This window comes from Gorilla gorilla, chromosome X (genome assembly GCF_029281585.2).
Source record: "Gorilla gorilla gorilla isolate KB3781 chromosome X, NHGRI_mGorGor1-v2.1_pri, whole genome shotgun sequence".
In the NCBI taxonomy this organism is placed as follows: Eukaryota; Metazoa; Chordata; class Mammalia; order Primates; family Hominidae; genus Gorilla; species Gorilla gorilla.
Genome location: NC_073247.2, coordinates 77,187,416 through 77,203,852, shown reverse-complemented (window position 1 = coordinate 77,203,852; position 16,437 = coordinate 77,187,416). Strand labels below are relative to the sequence as shown.

Sequence of the window (16,437 nt, the reverse complement as noted above, 5' to 3'; positions counted from 1 at the left end):
TGTCCTTTTGCATCTAAAAAATGCCAAAAACCCTAGGACCTGCAAGTCACAGAGTATCTTGGTGACACTACAGTTCACTTTGTCTTGTAAACTTGCTTAGGAACCTCTCATGATCCAGGTTCCCAAGCCAAATTCAGCTTAGCAGATAGGTCATTAGCCCCACCCTCTGCAATTGTTTTCTCTGGGGTTCAAATGTTTGGGCTTCTCCTAGACTTAACAAAGAATATGGTTGCATTTACATTTCAAAGCCTTAATTCCTCTGAAATGGATTTCTCCTCCCAAAGGAGACAGCTCTCAGAATGAATGTACACTTTAGGATCTTAGCATATATCAATCAGTATGTGGACCACAGGTGCACTACTACTGCAAATGTTAACCAAATGCTGCTAATGGCAAACGAAGCATCATAAATTTTTTTTTTCTTTTTTTCAGACTGAATCTCACTCTGTCACCCAGGCTGGAGTGTAGTGGCGCAATCTCGGCTCACTGCAACCTCTGCGTTCTGGGTTCAAGCGATTCTCCTGTACAGGCACGCCACCACCACACCCGGCTAATTTTTGTATTTTTAGTAGAGATGAAGTTTTGCCTTGTTGGCCAGGCTGGTCTCGAACTCCTGACCTCAAGTGATCCTCCTGCCTCAGCCTCCCAAAGTTCTGGGATTACAGGTGTGAGCCACCAGGCCCGGCCCATAATTTTATTTTATTTTTGGAGACAGGGTCTTGCTCTGTCACCCAGGTTGGAGTGCAGTGGCGTGATCATGGCTCACTGCAGCCTCAACCTCCCTGGGCTCAAGCGATTCTCCCACCTCAGCCCCCCAAGTAGCTGGGACTACGGGCATGGACCCCCATGCTGGGTTATTTTTTGGTATTTTTAGTAGAGATGGGGTTTTGTCATGCTGCTCAGGCTGGTCTCGAACTCCTGGGCTCAAGCAGTCTGCCTGCCTTGGCCTCTCAAAGTGTTAGGATTACAAGCTTGAGCCACTGTGCCTGGCCAGCATCATAATTTTAATGCAGGATAATCCAACAGGCTGAGAAACAACAGACATTAACATGTAGTTTGTCTAAGAAATACCAATCTCACCATAAACTTACAGCTAACTAATGAGGAAAACAAACCAAATTTAGATTAACAGTAATAACAAATCCATAAGTAGACTATAGCGCTGAACTTTGAGCATGTGAAATGTGATTGCAGAATAAATGGGACTTAACAGTAAGTTACTACTCAGACAAAAGAAAAAGATGCTAACAAGGACTCAACTGGCAATTTAAAAAAAATTACATGGTCTACTCTGCACTATTTTAATATGTTCCTAACAATAAGGTTGCACGCTATTTTTTGGCTCTATTTAAATCATGCGAGATGCCTTTAATTTAGCAAAGTAACTCATACAGGAGATCAAAGTTCATTTTCCTGTCAGTATAACAGTTTGCTACTGACATAGACCAGATATGTTGAAACTAATTATCCAAGTAGTTAATCTCTGCATTATTCCTTAAAAAGCGAAAGAACCAGAGTGTCCTTCATGATCAGCAATCCTTGAATAGAAGTCCAAAGAGAAGGAAGATATTACATTACCATGAAGCCAAAGTCCCCAATAATGCCTTAGGTTCTTCTCAACCTTAACTCCGAAACACAAAACCAGACCAAACCAAAAAAAAAACAAAACAAAACCAAACCAAAAAAATGGTAGGCCTTGGGAATCAGGTTCGATCTAGGGTGTTCCGGGTGGTCTGGTTTGGTGACAGATTGAGTTGGACACATCCCAAACTCCTTCCCCTCAAGAATCACTCTTTCTTATGCCTGTTAGGACGGGAGCAGAGACACCTTTGGCCTTTTGAACACAGACATTATCCTCTGCTTTTCACTGGCCCACTGCATCATTCTGATTGCTGTAGTATTGTGTGCAGGCCATTTAACTTTCTTGTTACTAATCTTTTGGTTTCCCCTCATTAAAACAAAGGAGCTGTCTAGCCTGCTTTACGTACCTTATAATTATGATGATGTCATGATTTTAAAAAATTGAAAAAGGAAATCTGTAAATGCATTCTCTGATACTAGCAAATATGCCATATATATATATATATATATTTTTTTTTTTTTTTTTAATAGGGTCTCACTCCATCACTCAAGGTGGAGTGCAGTGGCGAGATCACTGCTCACTGTAGCCTTGACCTCCTGAGCTCAAGAGAACCTCCCACCTCAGCCTCCTGAGTAGCTGTGACTACAGGCATGTGCCACTATGCCTGGATAATTTTTGTATTTGCAGTAGAGACAGGGTTTTGCCATGTTGCCCAAGCTGGTCTTGAAGTCCTGGGCTCAAGCGATCCTCCCACCTCGGCTTCCCAATGTGTCGGATTATAGGTGTGAGCCACCGTACCTGGCCCAAATATTCTTAATAACACTAATAGCCACATAATACTGTGTGATATTATGAAAAGAGAATTGGAGTCAGATTAGTGTTTTAATTTAAGCTTTGTAAGCTTGGGTAACCTTGGGTAGTTATTCAAACTCTCTGAACCTGAATCTCTTCACCTGCAAAGATGAACCAAATTAGTTGATTCTTATAGGGTCTCCAGTGGGGATTAATTCACATACATAAAAGAATCTGGCACAGAATCAGTATTCATAAATGTTAGTTTGTTTCATTTCATTCATTTGAAGTCAGAGGACTTAAGTTCGAGTTCTCACTTTACTACTTACTAGCTATGTAAACTCAGGGAAGTCACTTACCTTTGCTGAGCCTTATTTTTTCATCTGTAAGATAAAGTTGCTGTGAGGATTAAACAGGACTATATACTAAAGTGTACTTCTAGATAGTCTGCTAAGGATTTCCTGTATACAGCAATGGTACGGTTCATGACTTTCTCCCATCCCCACTCTCTCATGTCTCTGTGGGAGCACCCAATACTGTGGGAAAACAACGCAAGATCTCTGCTTTCAAAGACAATGGGATAATCTAAGTTAAAACTTGCTAGACTAAGGCTTTTTCACTTTGTTCTGATTGCCCATGGTCTAGGGATTCTAGTGAGTCCATCAAGCAATGATAGACTCAATAGCAAAAAGGCTCCTGATTACTGGGGTTTTTTAAACCAAGGCTGGATTACAATTCATTTGAGAAATAGAAGAAGGGATTCCTATGGCTCTCTGACACAAAATTTAAAAAATGATATGAGAGAGTATGGAATAAATTATGAAGGCACTATAGGTATTATGTGAGTCTCCCACTGCTGCTGTAACAAATTATCACACATGTAGTGACTTAAAATAGCACCAATTTATTCTCTTACAAGTTCAAGAGGTCAGAAATATAAAATCAAGGTGTTGGCAAAGCTGTGTTCTTTCTGCAAGCTTAAAGAGAGAATCTGTTTCCTTGCCCTTTTCAGCTTTCTAGAAGCCACCCACATTCTTTTTTTTTTTTTTTTCCTGAAACAGTCCGATGGGTGAGAAAGGCCACCCACATTCTTTGGCTCATAATCCCTTTCTTACGTCACTCCATCTTCTTGTTTCTGCCATTCCATCTCCTTCTACTTATTCTGATCTTGCTGCTTCCCTCTAATAAAGGCACTTGTGATTACATTAGGCCCACTTTGATAATCCAGAGTAATCTCTCCCATCTCAAGAACCTTAATCACATTTGCAAAGTCCATTTTACCATATGAGATAATGTATTCAGAGATTCCAGGGATTAAAATGTGGACATCTCTAGGGGGCTATCATTCAGCCTACCACAGATATTGTAGTTCAGAGATCATCATTGGAATCAGAAAAATTAGGAAGTTCTTTGTGGAGGTGGTGCATTTTGAAGGCTATGAAGATACAAAGCAGGCCACTTCTAAGTTGGGAAAAGACATGAACACAGGTAGTGGGGATAGAAATCAGCATAATTTTCATGGAGACTGTTAAAGAGATAGATGTAAATGCAGTAAGCATGAGAGATGCAATCAAATGGGAGGAGGGACAGGCCTGATCACAAAGAGCCTTAAAGCCAGGGAAAAGGATCAAAATTTGGTATAATAACAGTTGAGAGTTACTGAAAGTTCCTAAGTAAACCCCAAAGTGACTTTATAAAAGCAGCATTTTCAGGATGGTTGGTCTAGTAAAGTAGGGGTAGGACAGCAGACCACAAAAGGAACAAAGCTGAATGGCTATGTCTCCTCTGAAGCATCATCACTGATGTCGAAGCTGCCTTTAGAACACCTGAAAACAAATTGGCAGCAACTTCAGTGGAAGAAGAAAAGGCAAGGGCAGGATCATTTTAGTCTCTGGCCACCTTCAGAAACACACGCCACAGTCAATAGCCATGCTCCTCTTATAATGATTTGCAAAGGAAGAAAATTTCTATGAGCTCAGGGCAGTTTTTCAAAATGGGAGAAAAAAACATACCAGGCTTACCTCATTGCCACATTACTTCCATCAATGACAACTGGCCTCAAATTGTCACTGTTATCTGTTTCATCTTCAAGAGACAATTCAGGGCTTGCAATCTCTCTGGAGCTGGGCCCACGAGGCACTAACAGACTCAAGTTGATCTGCCCTTCTGAATCACCTTTGTTCCCAAGTCTGACAAGCTCTGCCAATACATCATTAATAAGTGATTCTGGGCCCAGCTTGTTTAGCACTGATTGAATCTGTTCCTCTGCATAGCCCAGCTTTAGCGCAAACTCCATCTTAGCTTGGTATTCCTTCTCCAAGTCAAGTTTACCATCCTGTAAAATGCTGCTCTGGGAGAAACTTGGACGATCTAGGCAGGGTGATCGACAGAGCTGGCGGTGTGGCTTGGAGTGCATCTCCTTTTTCTTCAACTGACCATCCCTAGGTTGGCAGCTCTTGCTGTTGTCGCTACTCTTAAGGCTTATCTGTTCAGGGTCACTCTCAGAGCTCATCCACTCTTCAGAATCAGCATTGCCCTGCTCTGTGCTGTCCTGCTTAGGCTGCTGCTTCTCTTCCTTGGAGGCACTCTTCTCCATTTTTGGTGTCTCTACCTCAGCTGTGGCCGTCATCCCGTTTAGTGGGTCGTCTGAGGTCTAATCAGTTCTTTTTCTTTTTAGCCTGCTTGGAATCCACATGCAGTGGCATTCTTTTGTAGTAAAATGTCGTGGTAGCGATGGTGCAAGAGTTTGACTGTGTGGTTTGGTATGTTCAGATGTTACCAGTCCCTACAAATAAACACACATACCACATCATATTTAGTAAACTAGGAAAAGCATTTTAGAATACAGAGGTTTCTTCTTAAGAAACTACAGGATTTTTGGCATTTGATTTTTCTGCTTACAATGATTACACTCAACTTACATTAAAGATAAAGAGTCCCTAATTCTATAATAATTCTAGACATAAAAATTTCAATGGTGGTAATAATGCTGTAATTCCCGCCCACCACCCCCTCCTGTCGCCCCCCTACCCCGCCCTGCGACATGGACACAAAATAACAGCTAAAGTTATCTGCTTATCACAACAATTTGGAGAATGAGAAACATCACATTTCAACAAGGTGCAAGAATATGTATATATACATACATATATTTCCATGGAAAGACTCTCTTTCTTCCTTTCTGCCAGGAAGTGTTTCCAGATCCCACACCATATCCTTCTTGCTAAGGCTAAAACCCACTCCTGAAAAGCACATGCGGACCGGGCACAGTGGCTCATGCCTGTAATCCCAGCACTTTGGGAGGCCGAGGCGGGCGGATCACAAGGTCAGGAGATCGAGACCATCCTGGCTAACATGGTGAAACCCCGTCTCTACTAAAAATACAAAAAATTAGCTGGGCATGGTGACGGACGCCTATAGTCCCAGCTACTCGGGAGGCTGAGGCAGGAGAATGGCGTGAACCTGGGAGGTGGAGCTTGCAGTGAGCCAAGATCGCGCCACTGCACTCCAGCCTGGGTGACAGAGCGAGACTCCGTCTCAAAAAAGAAAGAAAGAAAGAAAAGCACATGCTCTCCAGCGTTACTCTTACTCTTTACAAAATATCAGGAACCCCATCTACTAGGGAGACTAGAAAACCATTAAAATTGCTTCAGACAACTGAAGCAGGCTGTAAGGGTTAACAGAGAGGTGTGTTTCAGATAAGAAAGGGTGTGTGTGCACTTTCCTGAATGTGTCTGAAGCCACTTTTTAAATTGTAATTGATAAACAAAAGGAGAAAAGGATAAAATCAACTCAACTTGCAAGAGAAACCAGAACATAATAAAAAGAATATTAATTACAGAAGAGAATTAGGGACAATTTTTTTTGTTTTTTTTTTTGTTGTTGTTTTTTTAAGACAGAGTCTTGCTCTGTTGCCCAGGCTGGAGTGCAGTGGCATGAGCTCAGCTCACTGCAACCTCCACCTCCCGGGTTCAAGCAATTCTCCTGCCTCAGCCTCCCAAGTAGCTGGGATTACAGGCATGTTCCACCATGCCCGGCTAATTCTGTATTTTTAGTAGAGACGAGGTTTCACCATGTTGGCCAGGCTGGTCTCGAACTCCTTACCTCAGGTGATCCACCCTCCTCGGCTTCCCAAAGTGCTGGGATTACAGGCGTGAGCCACCACACCCTGCCTCAATTCTGTTTCTACAAACAAGAAAAACCTCTAATGGTTTGAAGAATGCTATGGATAACTGCATGCTTACTTTAGGAATCACATTTGGAAACAGAGCCAAACGTAATCAACATCTCAGAAACGACATTCAGGCAGCATATAATGACTCCTGGAATGATTACATTACCACTTGCGACTTTAAAAATTTCCCTTAGTGAATTAGTCATCACATAGACACCAATTTCCTTATAAGTTCCACATTTACTATCTGACTTACAATTTATTTTCTTCGAAATAATTTCTAGTGTACACAGGACATTGAAATATTTCCCCTGGATTTATTCAAAGCTTCAAAGTCACTTAAAACCAACTGTTTATAAGATTAAATGTATATTTTCTTGGCAAATGGGAGGTACCTGTAAAAGATAAGCTCGACTACTCTTAGCTAGTGGACCATAGAATGTTTATTTCATACTATCAAATATTTAGTTCTGTCCAAATTGTCATTGGTGTGAATAATTTCACCATGCTTATGTAGACATACAACAGCAAATTTAAATTCAGGGAAAATATCACAAACATAGGAAACCCTTATTGAAATTATTTGTTATTATTGTGGAAGTTTCCTACTCAATAACCTAAAGTAGAAGAGAAATAAGTGGCTTAGCAGAAATAAACTCGGATTTCTCTTTCAAAACCTTAAGCAAGAATATCTTAAGAAAAATGTTGGTGATCTTTCCTAAAACCTGTGTAAGTGTGAAGGTGTCGTGTGTTTGCCTATATGTATGTGTTTCTTTTATAATGCAAAAATCCTTGGGACAAGATAGCAAGAATGTATTTTTATTCAAAAGAACAGTCCCTGAGTGCCAGAGACTGTGCTAAGCCCCAGGGTTAGAAAGATAAACCAGAACTAAACCTGTCCTCAAGAACTCAACCAACTAGTAAAACGTTGGCTAGAAGTGACCCTAGAAATGCACTTCTATAGAAGATGAATATTTCAATTACAGTTCAAGCTGGGATACTCTTGTGAATGAAGGGAGTGTTTACTAATAGTTATGCAAGAACAATAGGCATAAACTAGGGATGTCTCAGGTAAACCTGGGTATATGATTGGTCACCTAAGTTACTTGCAAATTTTCATTGACATACAGAAGAGGAAATACTCAACTCTCAGTAGGGTGGGAGATAGGTGTGGTGGTTGAAGAGATTAGGAAAGAATTCAAGAAGCATATAATATCTAGTCATCTGCTGACATTACTTAATTAATTCATTCAAAAATATTTATTTAGTGCCAACTATGCACCAGACAACATGTTAGAAGCTGAGGATATAAAATAAGATGAGGACTCTGATCTCAAGGAGCTTATAGCAATGTGGTGAGGAATGGGGAGACAGACAATAATCAAATAATCATATAATTCATAATTATAAACTGGCTAAGTGATTAAGCATTAAAAAGCACAGGGAGCTATGAGTTGAGCCTTAAAGAGTTAAAATTTGCTGGGCAGGGAAGAGTTTTTAAAATTACAAGTATATGAAGATTAATATGATTTAGTGCCTTAGTCAACACCTCGTGCCTAATATTATTGGCAAGGAGTAACAAATGAAAGCATTGAAGATGGCTAAAGCAAAAGAGTCACTTTTGCTCAAAAAAGGAAGGTGATTGGGGAGAAAAGTTTCAAAGATGTTGTTTTAGCTTATGACATGTGTTAAAAAGAGTTGTTGGCTGGGCACAGTGGTTCAAGCCTATAATCCCAGCGCTTTGGGAGGCCAAGGCAGGAGGATCACTTGAGCCCAGGATTTGAGACCAGCCTGGGCAACATATGGTGGAACCTTGTCTCTACAAAAAAATACTAAAATTAGTCAGGCATGGTGGCATAGACCTGTAGTCCCAGCTACTCTGGAGGCTGAGGTGGGAGAATGGCTTGAGCCCTGGAGGCAGAGGTTGCAGTGAGCCAAGAGGGCACCACTGTACTCCAGCCTGGGTGACAGAGCCAGACCCTGTCTCAACAACAAGAAATAGAATTGTTACCTTTTATTGTTACTGATTGAAAAAATCCACAAATGAATGCATTAAAGACTGGCATACTTTGGAAAATCACATTAGTCAGATGAAATTATAGAACTGGATGTAATTTGTTTTAAGAAGCTAAGAGCTTTGTCACCAGATAGCCACGTGTGGAAGATACAGAGCTTGCCTATAACTTGTTTAAGAATATGATCAAGCAAATGATTGCAAACTTGCATCTAAATCTAAAAAAAGCAGAGAAACATATGCAGGCAAAATCTGCTAAAAGTGACCTCGAGGAGGAATTTCCACCAAGAAAAAAAGATCAAAGTCTTCTACTTTCTTCTCTCTCCCACTAATCTTTTTATTAGGAAATACAACTTATTCAGCTTGCATTTGCATAGGGAAATTTTCCAAGATTAGTCTTCAGGTTCTACTAAAAACTTGACTTCATCTTTTCCAGAATCTGCCAAATGACATCCTATACAGAGGCAGAAATACCTGGCCATTTCTAGTGAGCCAAAACCTTTGGAAACATTCACGAAAGCCCATTAACCACATAGAACAGAGTTACCCAGCAGTAATCAAGTCAAGAACAAAATAGTAAGTTCTCAATTATCTGCAGGTGGCCAAGCCACTTGTTATTGTGTTTGGTAAATGCATGTTTTGATAGAGACTTAGGGATGCCTACTTAGACAGCTGCCCTTCCTGCCACTTATAGCAATTTTTTTTCATAAAAGGCATTCTCAAAGAAAATATACATATCAAAAATTATCTGCTGTGTGGGATTTCTGGTGGGCCCAGATAATTGAGAAATGACTATAGTTCAATCATCATAAGAATACTAAGCTTTATTTTCTTGGTTTCTCCTCTGAACTGGACCACTGTTTTTAGAATTACTTTTTTTGTTAACTTTTATTTTAAGTTCAGGGCTACATGTGCAGGTTTGTTACATAAGTAAACTTGTGTCATGGGGATTTGTTGTACAGATTATTTCATCACCCAGGTATTAAGCCCAGTACCCATTAGTTATTTTTCCTGATCCTCTCCCTCCTCCCATTCTCCACCCTCTGTTAGGCCCCAGAGTGTGTTGTTCCCCTCCATGTGTCCTCAAAGACCTAAAGACAGAAATACCATTTGACCCAGCAATCCCATTACTGTGTACATACCTAAAAGATATAAATCATTATATTATAAAGACACATGCACGTGTATGTTCATTGCAGCACTATTCACAATAGCAAAGACATTCAACTTAAATGCCCATCAGTGATAGACTAGATAAAGAAAATGTGGTACGTATACACCATGGAATACTATGTAGCCATAAAAAAGAATGAGATCATGTCCTTTGCAGGGATATGAATGGAGCTGGAGGCCATTATCCTTAGCAAACTAACATAGGAACAGAAAACCAAATACTGCATGTTCTCACTTATAAGTGGGACCTAAAGGATGAGAACACATATAATTAGCTTCTAAGAGAACAAATTCAAATCTGTATTGTATCACATCATCACATTTTACTTTAAAAATGGCAAATAAAATAAGTTATAAAACTTCGATAACAGTAATAACATATGAACAATCATTTACATTTGCATTACATCTTAGAGTTGCCTAAGAGCATTCACATATATGCTCTCAATAGAGCCACATAATTACCTACACAATCCAGTTTTGAGATGTTATGACTTATATAGCCCATCTCCAATCCCCGGTGTCAAGCACATCAGTTAAAGAAGTTACACAAGCCACAGAAAGAACTATAAAGTAAAGGCTTTCTCAGATACTTTGGAGGCAAAAGAGTTTGAAAACTTTACTGATTCTCAAAACGAAAAGATTCACATAAAGGCACTCTGAGAAAATCGAAAATTCAAATCTTTCCATTTTTATTTATAATAAATAAATCACATGCAGGAATTATATCATAAAGGAGGTAAAGATTGTTTCTTAACCTCCAACTATACCCATCTGTTTGTGTGCTCTTGAATAGTTTATAGGTAGTAACACTTAGCAAAGAAACAAGTCTAAGAAATAGCATATTTTCTGTGGTTTGTAAAAATGGGATTTCCCTCAAGCGATTAGAGCACTCTTGTCAGCCTATCTGGTTTTACATTACCCTCCAAACAAAATTGTTTTTTATATTTTACCTTCAATGCATTCTCAAAATGATACATGTCACAGTAAAAACTGTCACAGTCAGAGCTAAAAACAACTGAGCTTATTCAAAATTTAGGATTTCATTTCAAAGGAGACCCAAGAGCTTTGTATGATTAAACTACGTCAATTCTTGTCCTCCCACTCCCACACCAAATGTTGAAGCTTTAGACAAAATGTTTACAAAAAAGTAAGAGTCTGTTGATTTTCATTACTCATTCATTTTTTTCAGGACTTCAAGCAAAGTAGACACACAATATTTTGATTTCAAGACCCATTATTCCCAGGTTTTGAACAGGGGCTCATTTTTCTGCTACCTTCCACAGTCACGTGTTCCATTAGAAAGGACGTATGTCTCCAGGATATCTAAAACATTTAGTACTACACACACTCTGTTGTCCAAACTAATTAAAACAACATTGTTAAATGTAACCTCAATTTATACTTGATTCAATCTTCCCACACAAAAACATTTCTAGTGCTTGACACTCCAGAAGGACAAGAAAACTGTAGGTTACATACTTACTATTTTCTTCTCTCTATATAAAGAAGGTCTAGGAAAAGATCATTTCAAATTCATGCAGAGAAGCTACATGGAGAATTCAAATTCATGCAGAGAAGCTACATATGCTACAGGAGACGGTCTCTGCTAGAGTAAGGGTTCAGTGAATGTGTGTTCTCTGGCCATTAGTGACAGCTGAGGAGCTGTTATGAAAGTGGCTTCTTCAGAAAACACGCCCACTTCTATGATTCATTGGTGAAGTTCATTTTTTTCTCTCTCTCTCCTCCTCTTCTCTCTTCTTTCTCTCCTCCCTCTCTTTTTCTTTTTGTGCTACCTATCCCCATCCCGAGACCCTTAGTCAAAAGCTATAGGGAAATATGGCTATGTCATTCTATAACTTATGGTAAATTGGAAAAAGAGATTGCCTTTCTTATGACTTTCATAGTGATAAATATATCTTGAGCATCTCATTCAGTTAACAACACTGGGCTTGATCTTTCTTGATTCTCTCCAATTTAACTGTTTTGTTAAATGTATGGAACAGAGTACATCCTATTTTCTCTCTTTATAATTAAATCATTAGCCAGAATGAGAAAGGACACAAGGATCGGGGCAATTCTGAGGGGTAGCTGCAGTATTGCAGCCATGACATCATCAGCTGAAGTCTAGTTAGTTCCAAAAATCTCCCAGATGAAATTTGAGATATATTGGGTGGCAAATAGGAGTAGGAGGGAAAGAGGGAATAGAAGGATCACAGAGGTTACAAGTTTTAATTGTTATTATTTCAACTAACATGCTGTTTGTTGTCACTTCCTTTCTCAAACAATTATATATTGCTTTTTTCAAGAGCTGCTCTGTTTTATCTCAGCTGCAGGAGTAATTCTGTGGCCAGCAAAGTACATAAGAAACACAGTTTTAAAAGTATTTCAGAGGCTTTCAGAACAAGGAATGCTTAATAATGCATTCTTGTTATATTAAATATGTCAACCATATAATGACATAGGTACACTCTTGGCTGTCCCCCCATGAGTTTAGGATGCTGGTAATCCTTGAAGGCTCCCTGCAGGAATGGTAAAAGGTGTCTTAGTATAGTGAGAAACCAGCATTTGGAGCTGGAGTCAGGGTATTTGGGTGCAAATATTCCCTCTACCACTAATTTTTAATTCCCATCCTGGATACTAGGTACTTAGCACTGCTCTAGGTGCTGAGGGTTCTAAAATAAATAAGATGCAGTCCCTGTGAGGTGCTCACATTCTGGTAGGTGAGATAAACATGTAAACAAATAATCACAGAGCATAGAATATGTTCTCGTAAGGTTGTTTATAAATGCTAGGGGAATACCAAGGAGGTGTAAGAGGTAAGTAATTCTTCTGTCTGAGGTAAGAGAGGTGAAATTTGAGCTGGTTTTATCAGGAAAGGGGGAGTGAAAATGGGGAGGACATACTAGGCAGATGGTATCGCATATGAAAGGGCATGGAGGTGTGAAAGACAATGGTGAGGTCAAGATTAGTGAGTAATGCTCTCCACACTCAGTGTTCTCTCCCCTCTAGTTCACCCACTTAACTCCTGCTAGTTGTAACGTTTGTTTCTCTCCCCAACTCTACTAAACTCTACTAAAAGCAAGAACTGTCCACATTCATGTTTGTATCTCTGCTTTCCCCAATCCCAGCACCTAGCATACCTTTATGTATGTGATACGTTTTCAATGAATATTTTATTAAATATTTCATCCTTGTAGTACTCTTTTTTTTCTTTTTTTTTGAGTCAGAGTTTCACTGTTGTTGCCCAGGCTGGAGTGCAATGGCATGATCTCGGCTCACTGCAACCTCCGCCTCCCGGGTTCAAGCGATTCTCCTGTCTCAGCCTCCCGAGTTGCTGGGATTACAGACATCCGCCACCATGCCTGGCTAATTTTGTATTTTTAGTAGAGATGCAGTTTCGCCATGTTGGTCAGGCTGGTCTTGAACTCCTGACCTCAGGTGATCCGCCCCCCTCAGCCTCCCAAAGTGCTGGGATTACTGGCGTGAGCCACCGCGTCTGGCCCATTCTTGTACTCTTATAGCCTCTGGCATACTCATAGAAGCCTGAAGTGAAGTTCATCTGATCAAAATTATAAAGACCATTTGACATTAGCTAGTTATACATAGTCCTGGCTTTTACTCAAATAGTGGTAAGTTGGGTTAAAATGATTTCTTGTGAGTCATTGATTATCCAGGAAAGATATAATTAAAAATCTGTCTATGAGTGACTTTGTATTTCAGTTAACATTAATATCAGCTTGTTTAGAAAGCACTTTTTTTCCCACAGTAGAAATTAAAAATAGTGAAAACGATGTACTGTAACAAACCTCCAAATGTTTAAAAGTTCATGTAATTATATTTATGCCATGAAATCTTTTGATAGTTACATAAATTTAAATATACTAATGATGATGTCAGTGGGAATGACAGTGAAAGGACCTTAAAAAATCTGATTATCAGTAAAAGCAATGACAACACTGGCAAATTGTTAATATCAACTTTTCCAGAATTCTGTTAGGAAGGAAAATAGGGTCTGGAAGTAGGGAACATAAGGCCAATTCATACTTCAGCTATGGCAGGAAATATCACCTCCATAGGGCATAGGCCAAGTAAATAACTTTGTAACTTTACTTCATCCTCTTCATTTACATAGGGTGTACCCCAAGTAATCAATGGAATCCTCTAGAGGGTATTTAAACTCGCTAAAATTCTGTAATGGGGCCCTTGAGCCCCTATGCTCTGGCCTGCTCCCACACTGTGGAGTGCACTTTAATTTTCAATAAATCCCTTCATTCTGTCCTTGCTTTGTTTGTGAGTTTTGTTCAATTCTTTGTTCAAGACACCAAGAACCTGGACACCCTCCACTGGTGACATCTGGAACTTAACGAAAGGTTTTCAATAATCCAAATAGTGTTTATTTAGCCAGGTGTGGTGGCTCTCACATGTAATCCCAGCATATTGGGAGGCCGAGGCGGGCAGATCACCTGAGGTCAGGAGTTCGAGACCAGCCTGGCCAATGCAGTGAAACCCATTCTCTACTAAAAATACAAAAATTAGCTGAGTGTGCTGGCAGGCACCTGTAATCCCAGCTACTTGGGATGCTGAGGCAGGAGAATTGCTTGAACTTGGGAGGCAGAGGTTACAGTGAGCTGAGACTGCGCCATTGCATTCCAGCCTGGGCAACAAGGGTGAAACTCTGTCTCAAAAAAAAAAAATACAAATAGTGTTTATTTAAACAACAAAACAAAATTCAAAGGCCTGGCTGAACCTCGGTAAGAACAGGAAAATTTGTGGCATTTGAATGTGCTCTATTCCCATCTCCTCTTCCCAGAAACATGGTGGCCTTGAAAGCCAACAGCCTCACAATCACAGTAGCCATGAGAATTAGCAGCCTAGAAGCCAACAGAGGAAACTCAACAAATTTAGAGCTTCTCCAAAGTCCCATCTCCATAGAATTATTATTATCTGACCTGTCTGAAAGTTCCTTGGAAAACCTGACTTTTTCAAGGGCTTGTGTTTATTTTATGTGATTTAGAGCTCACTAATAATGAACAGCTTTTTCCTCAGGGATGTTTGTTGAAAACAATTAGAGACACTTTAAAAAAATATCACAGCTGCCTGATGGGGTAATAACAGCTAGAGCAAACAAGAAGTTGACAAAAAAACTTTAAAGGAAAAGCTGGGAATCAGATGTCCATAAGGGGCTTTGAAAAGCTTCCACATATTCCTGGGGATCTAGAAGGACACATGCTTGTGTAAGGTTGTGCATGTGTTCATGGAAGACCTGAAAAGTCCCTTATTCCTCACCTTTGGTTGACATTAAAGGTTTATGTAATCAGGAAGTGAAGGCTATAGCAAAGTTGTCAAATGCTTTCTAGGTGTTGAGAGTGTGCCACAATATGCATGCAAAGCCTCTTGGCAAAGGGAGGAAGACTTACTGGTTCAAGGCAGTTAAGAAAAATGTTTTTGAACCAATAGCTGACAAACAAGCTATTCCAAGAAGAGATGTCAGTGGCCACACACAACAAATAATACAGACTTTAAAGAATTACTTCACAGGTCTCTAAACAACAATTACAAAAACAAACCTTAGGAAGAGGAGAGAATCTGATTTCCAAGGTTGCCAATTATATTATTTAAAATGTTCAGTCTTCAACAAAAAAATTATGAGATATGCAAAGAAACAAAAAAGTATGGCCTATATACAGGGAAAGAAAAAGTCAATAGAAACCATCCCTCCTGAGTTGGGCATAGTGGCATGAGCCCATAGTCCCAGCTACTCAAGAGGCTGAGGTGGAAGTATTGCTTGAGCCAAGGAGCTCAAATATAGCCTGGGCAATGAAGTGAGACCCCATTTCTTTAAAAAATATTTTAAAAATACTGTCCCTGTGCAGGCCCAGATGTCAGGCTTACCTGACAAATATTTTAAATCAGCTATTTAAAATATGCTTAAAGATTATAAGAAAGTATGTCAAAGAACAAAAGGAATGTAAGATGTCTTATCACATAGAGAATTTTAATGGAAATTCTGAAGTTGAAAAGGACAATAACTGAAATAAAAAATCCACTGGAGAGATCAACAGCAGATTTTAGCTGGCTATAGAAAGAAGCATCAAACTTTATGTTGACAGGTTAACTGAGATTACCTAGTCTGAAGGGCAGAAAGAGAAAATAAAGAAAAATGATCAGAGCCTAAGAGACCTGTGATATATCACCAAGTGTACACACACACACACACACACACACACACACAGAGGAATGTTTTTGAGTTTTTCCAACTTTGAGTTTATTGAATTTTTTTTTTTGAGACAGAGTCTTGCTCTGTCACCCAGGCTGGAGTGCAATGGCATGATCTTGGCAGCTCACTGCAACCTCTGCCTCCCGTGTTCAAGTGATTCTCCTGCCTCAGCCTCTGGAGTAGCTGGGATTACAGGCACCTGCCACCATGCCCGGCTAATTTTTGTATTTTTAGTAGAGACCTGACCTCAGGTGATCCACCCACCTTGGCCTCCCAAAGTGCTGGGATTACAGGTGTGAGCCACCGTGCCCGGCCTATTGATCTCCTCGAATGTGCGGATTAAAGTTTTCCATCAAATTTTGGAACTTTTCAGCCATTAGACATCAAATATTTTTTCTGTTTTTTATTTTTCCTCTTCTTCACACAACTCCTGTTGTGTGTGTGTGTGTGCACGTGTGTGTGTATAATGCTTGTTTAACCTC

At 39.7% G+C, this 16,437-nt stretch overlaps 1 protein-coding gene across 2 annotated transcripts in view; it reads right to left on the bottom strand.

Moving 5' to 3' along the window:
* Window positions 1-16,437, bottom strand: part of ZC3H12B (zinc finger CCCH-type containing 12B) — a 477,685-nt gene that overhangs the window by 14,011 nt on the left and 447,237 nt on the right. For both annotated transcript variants that reach the window (XM_004064283.5, XM_063702935.1), the window contains one exon: window positions 4,396-5,159. In XM_004064283.5, the coding sequence (XP_004064331.1) occupies window positions 4,396-5,003 (608 nt within the window). In that variant the 5' untranslated portion in view covers window positions 5,004-5,159. The remainder of the gene's footprint in view (window positions 1-4,395; window positions 5,160-16,437) is intronic.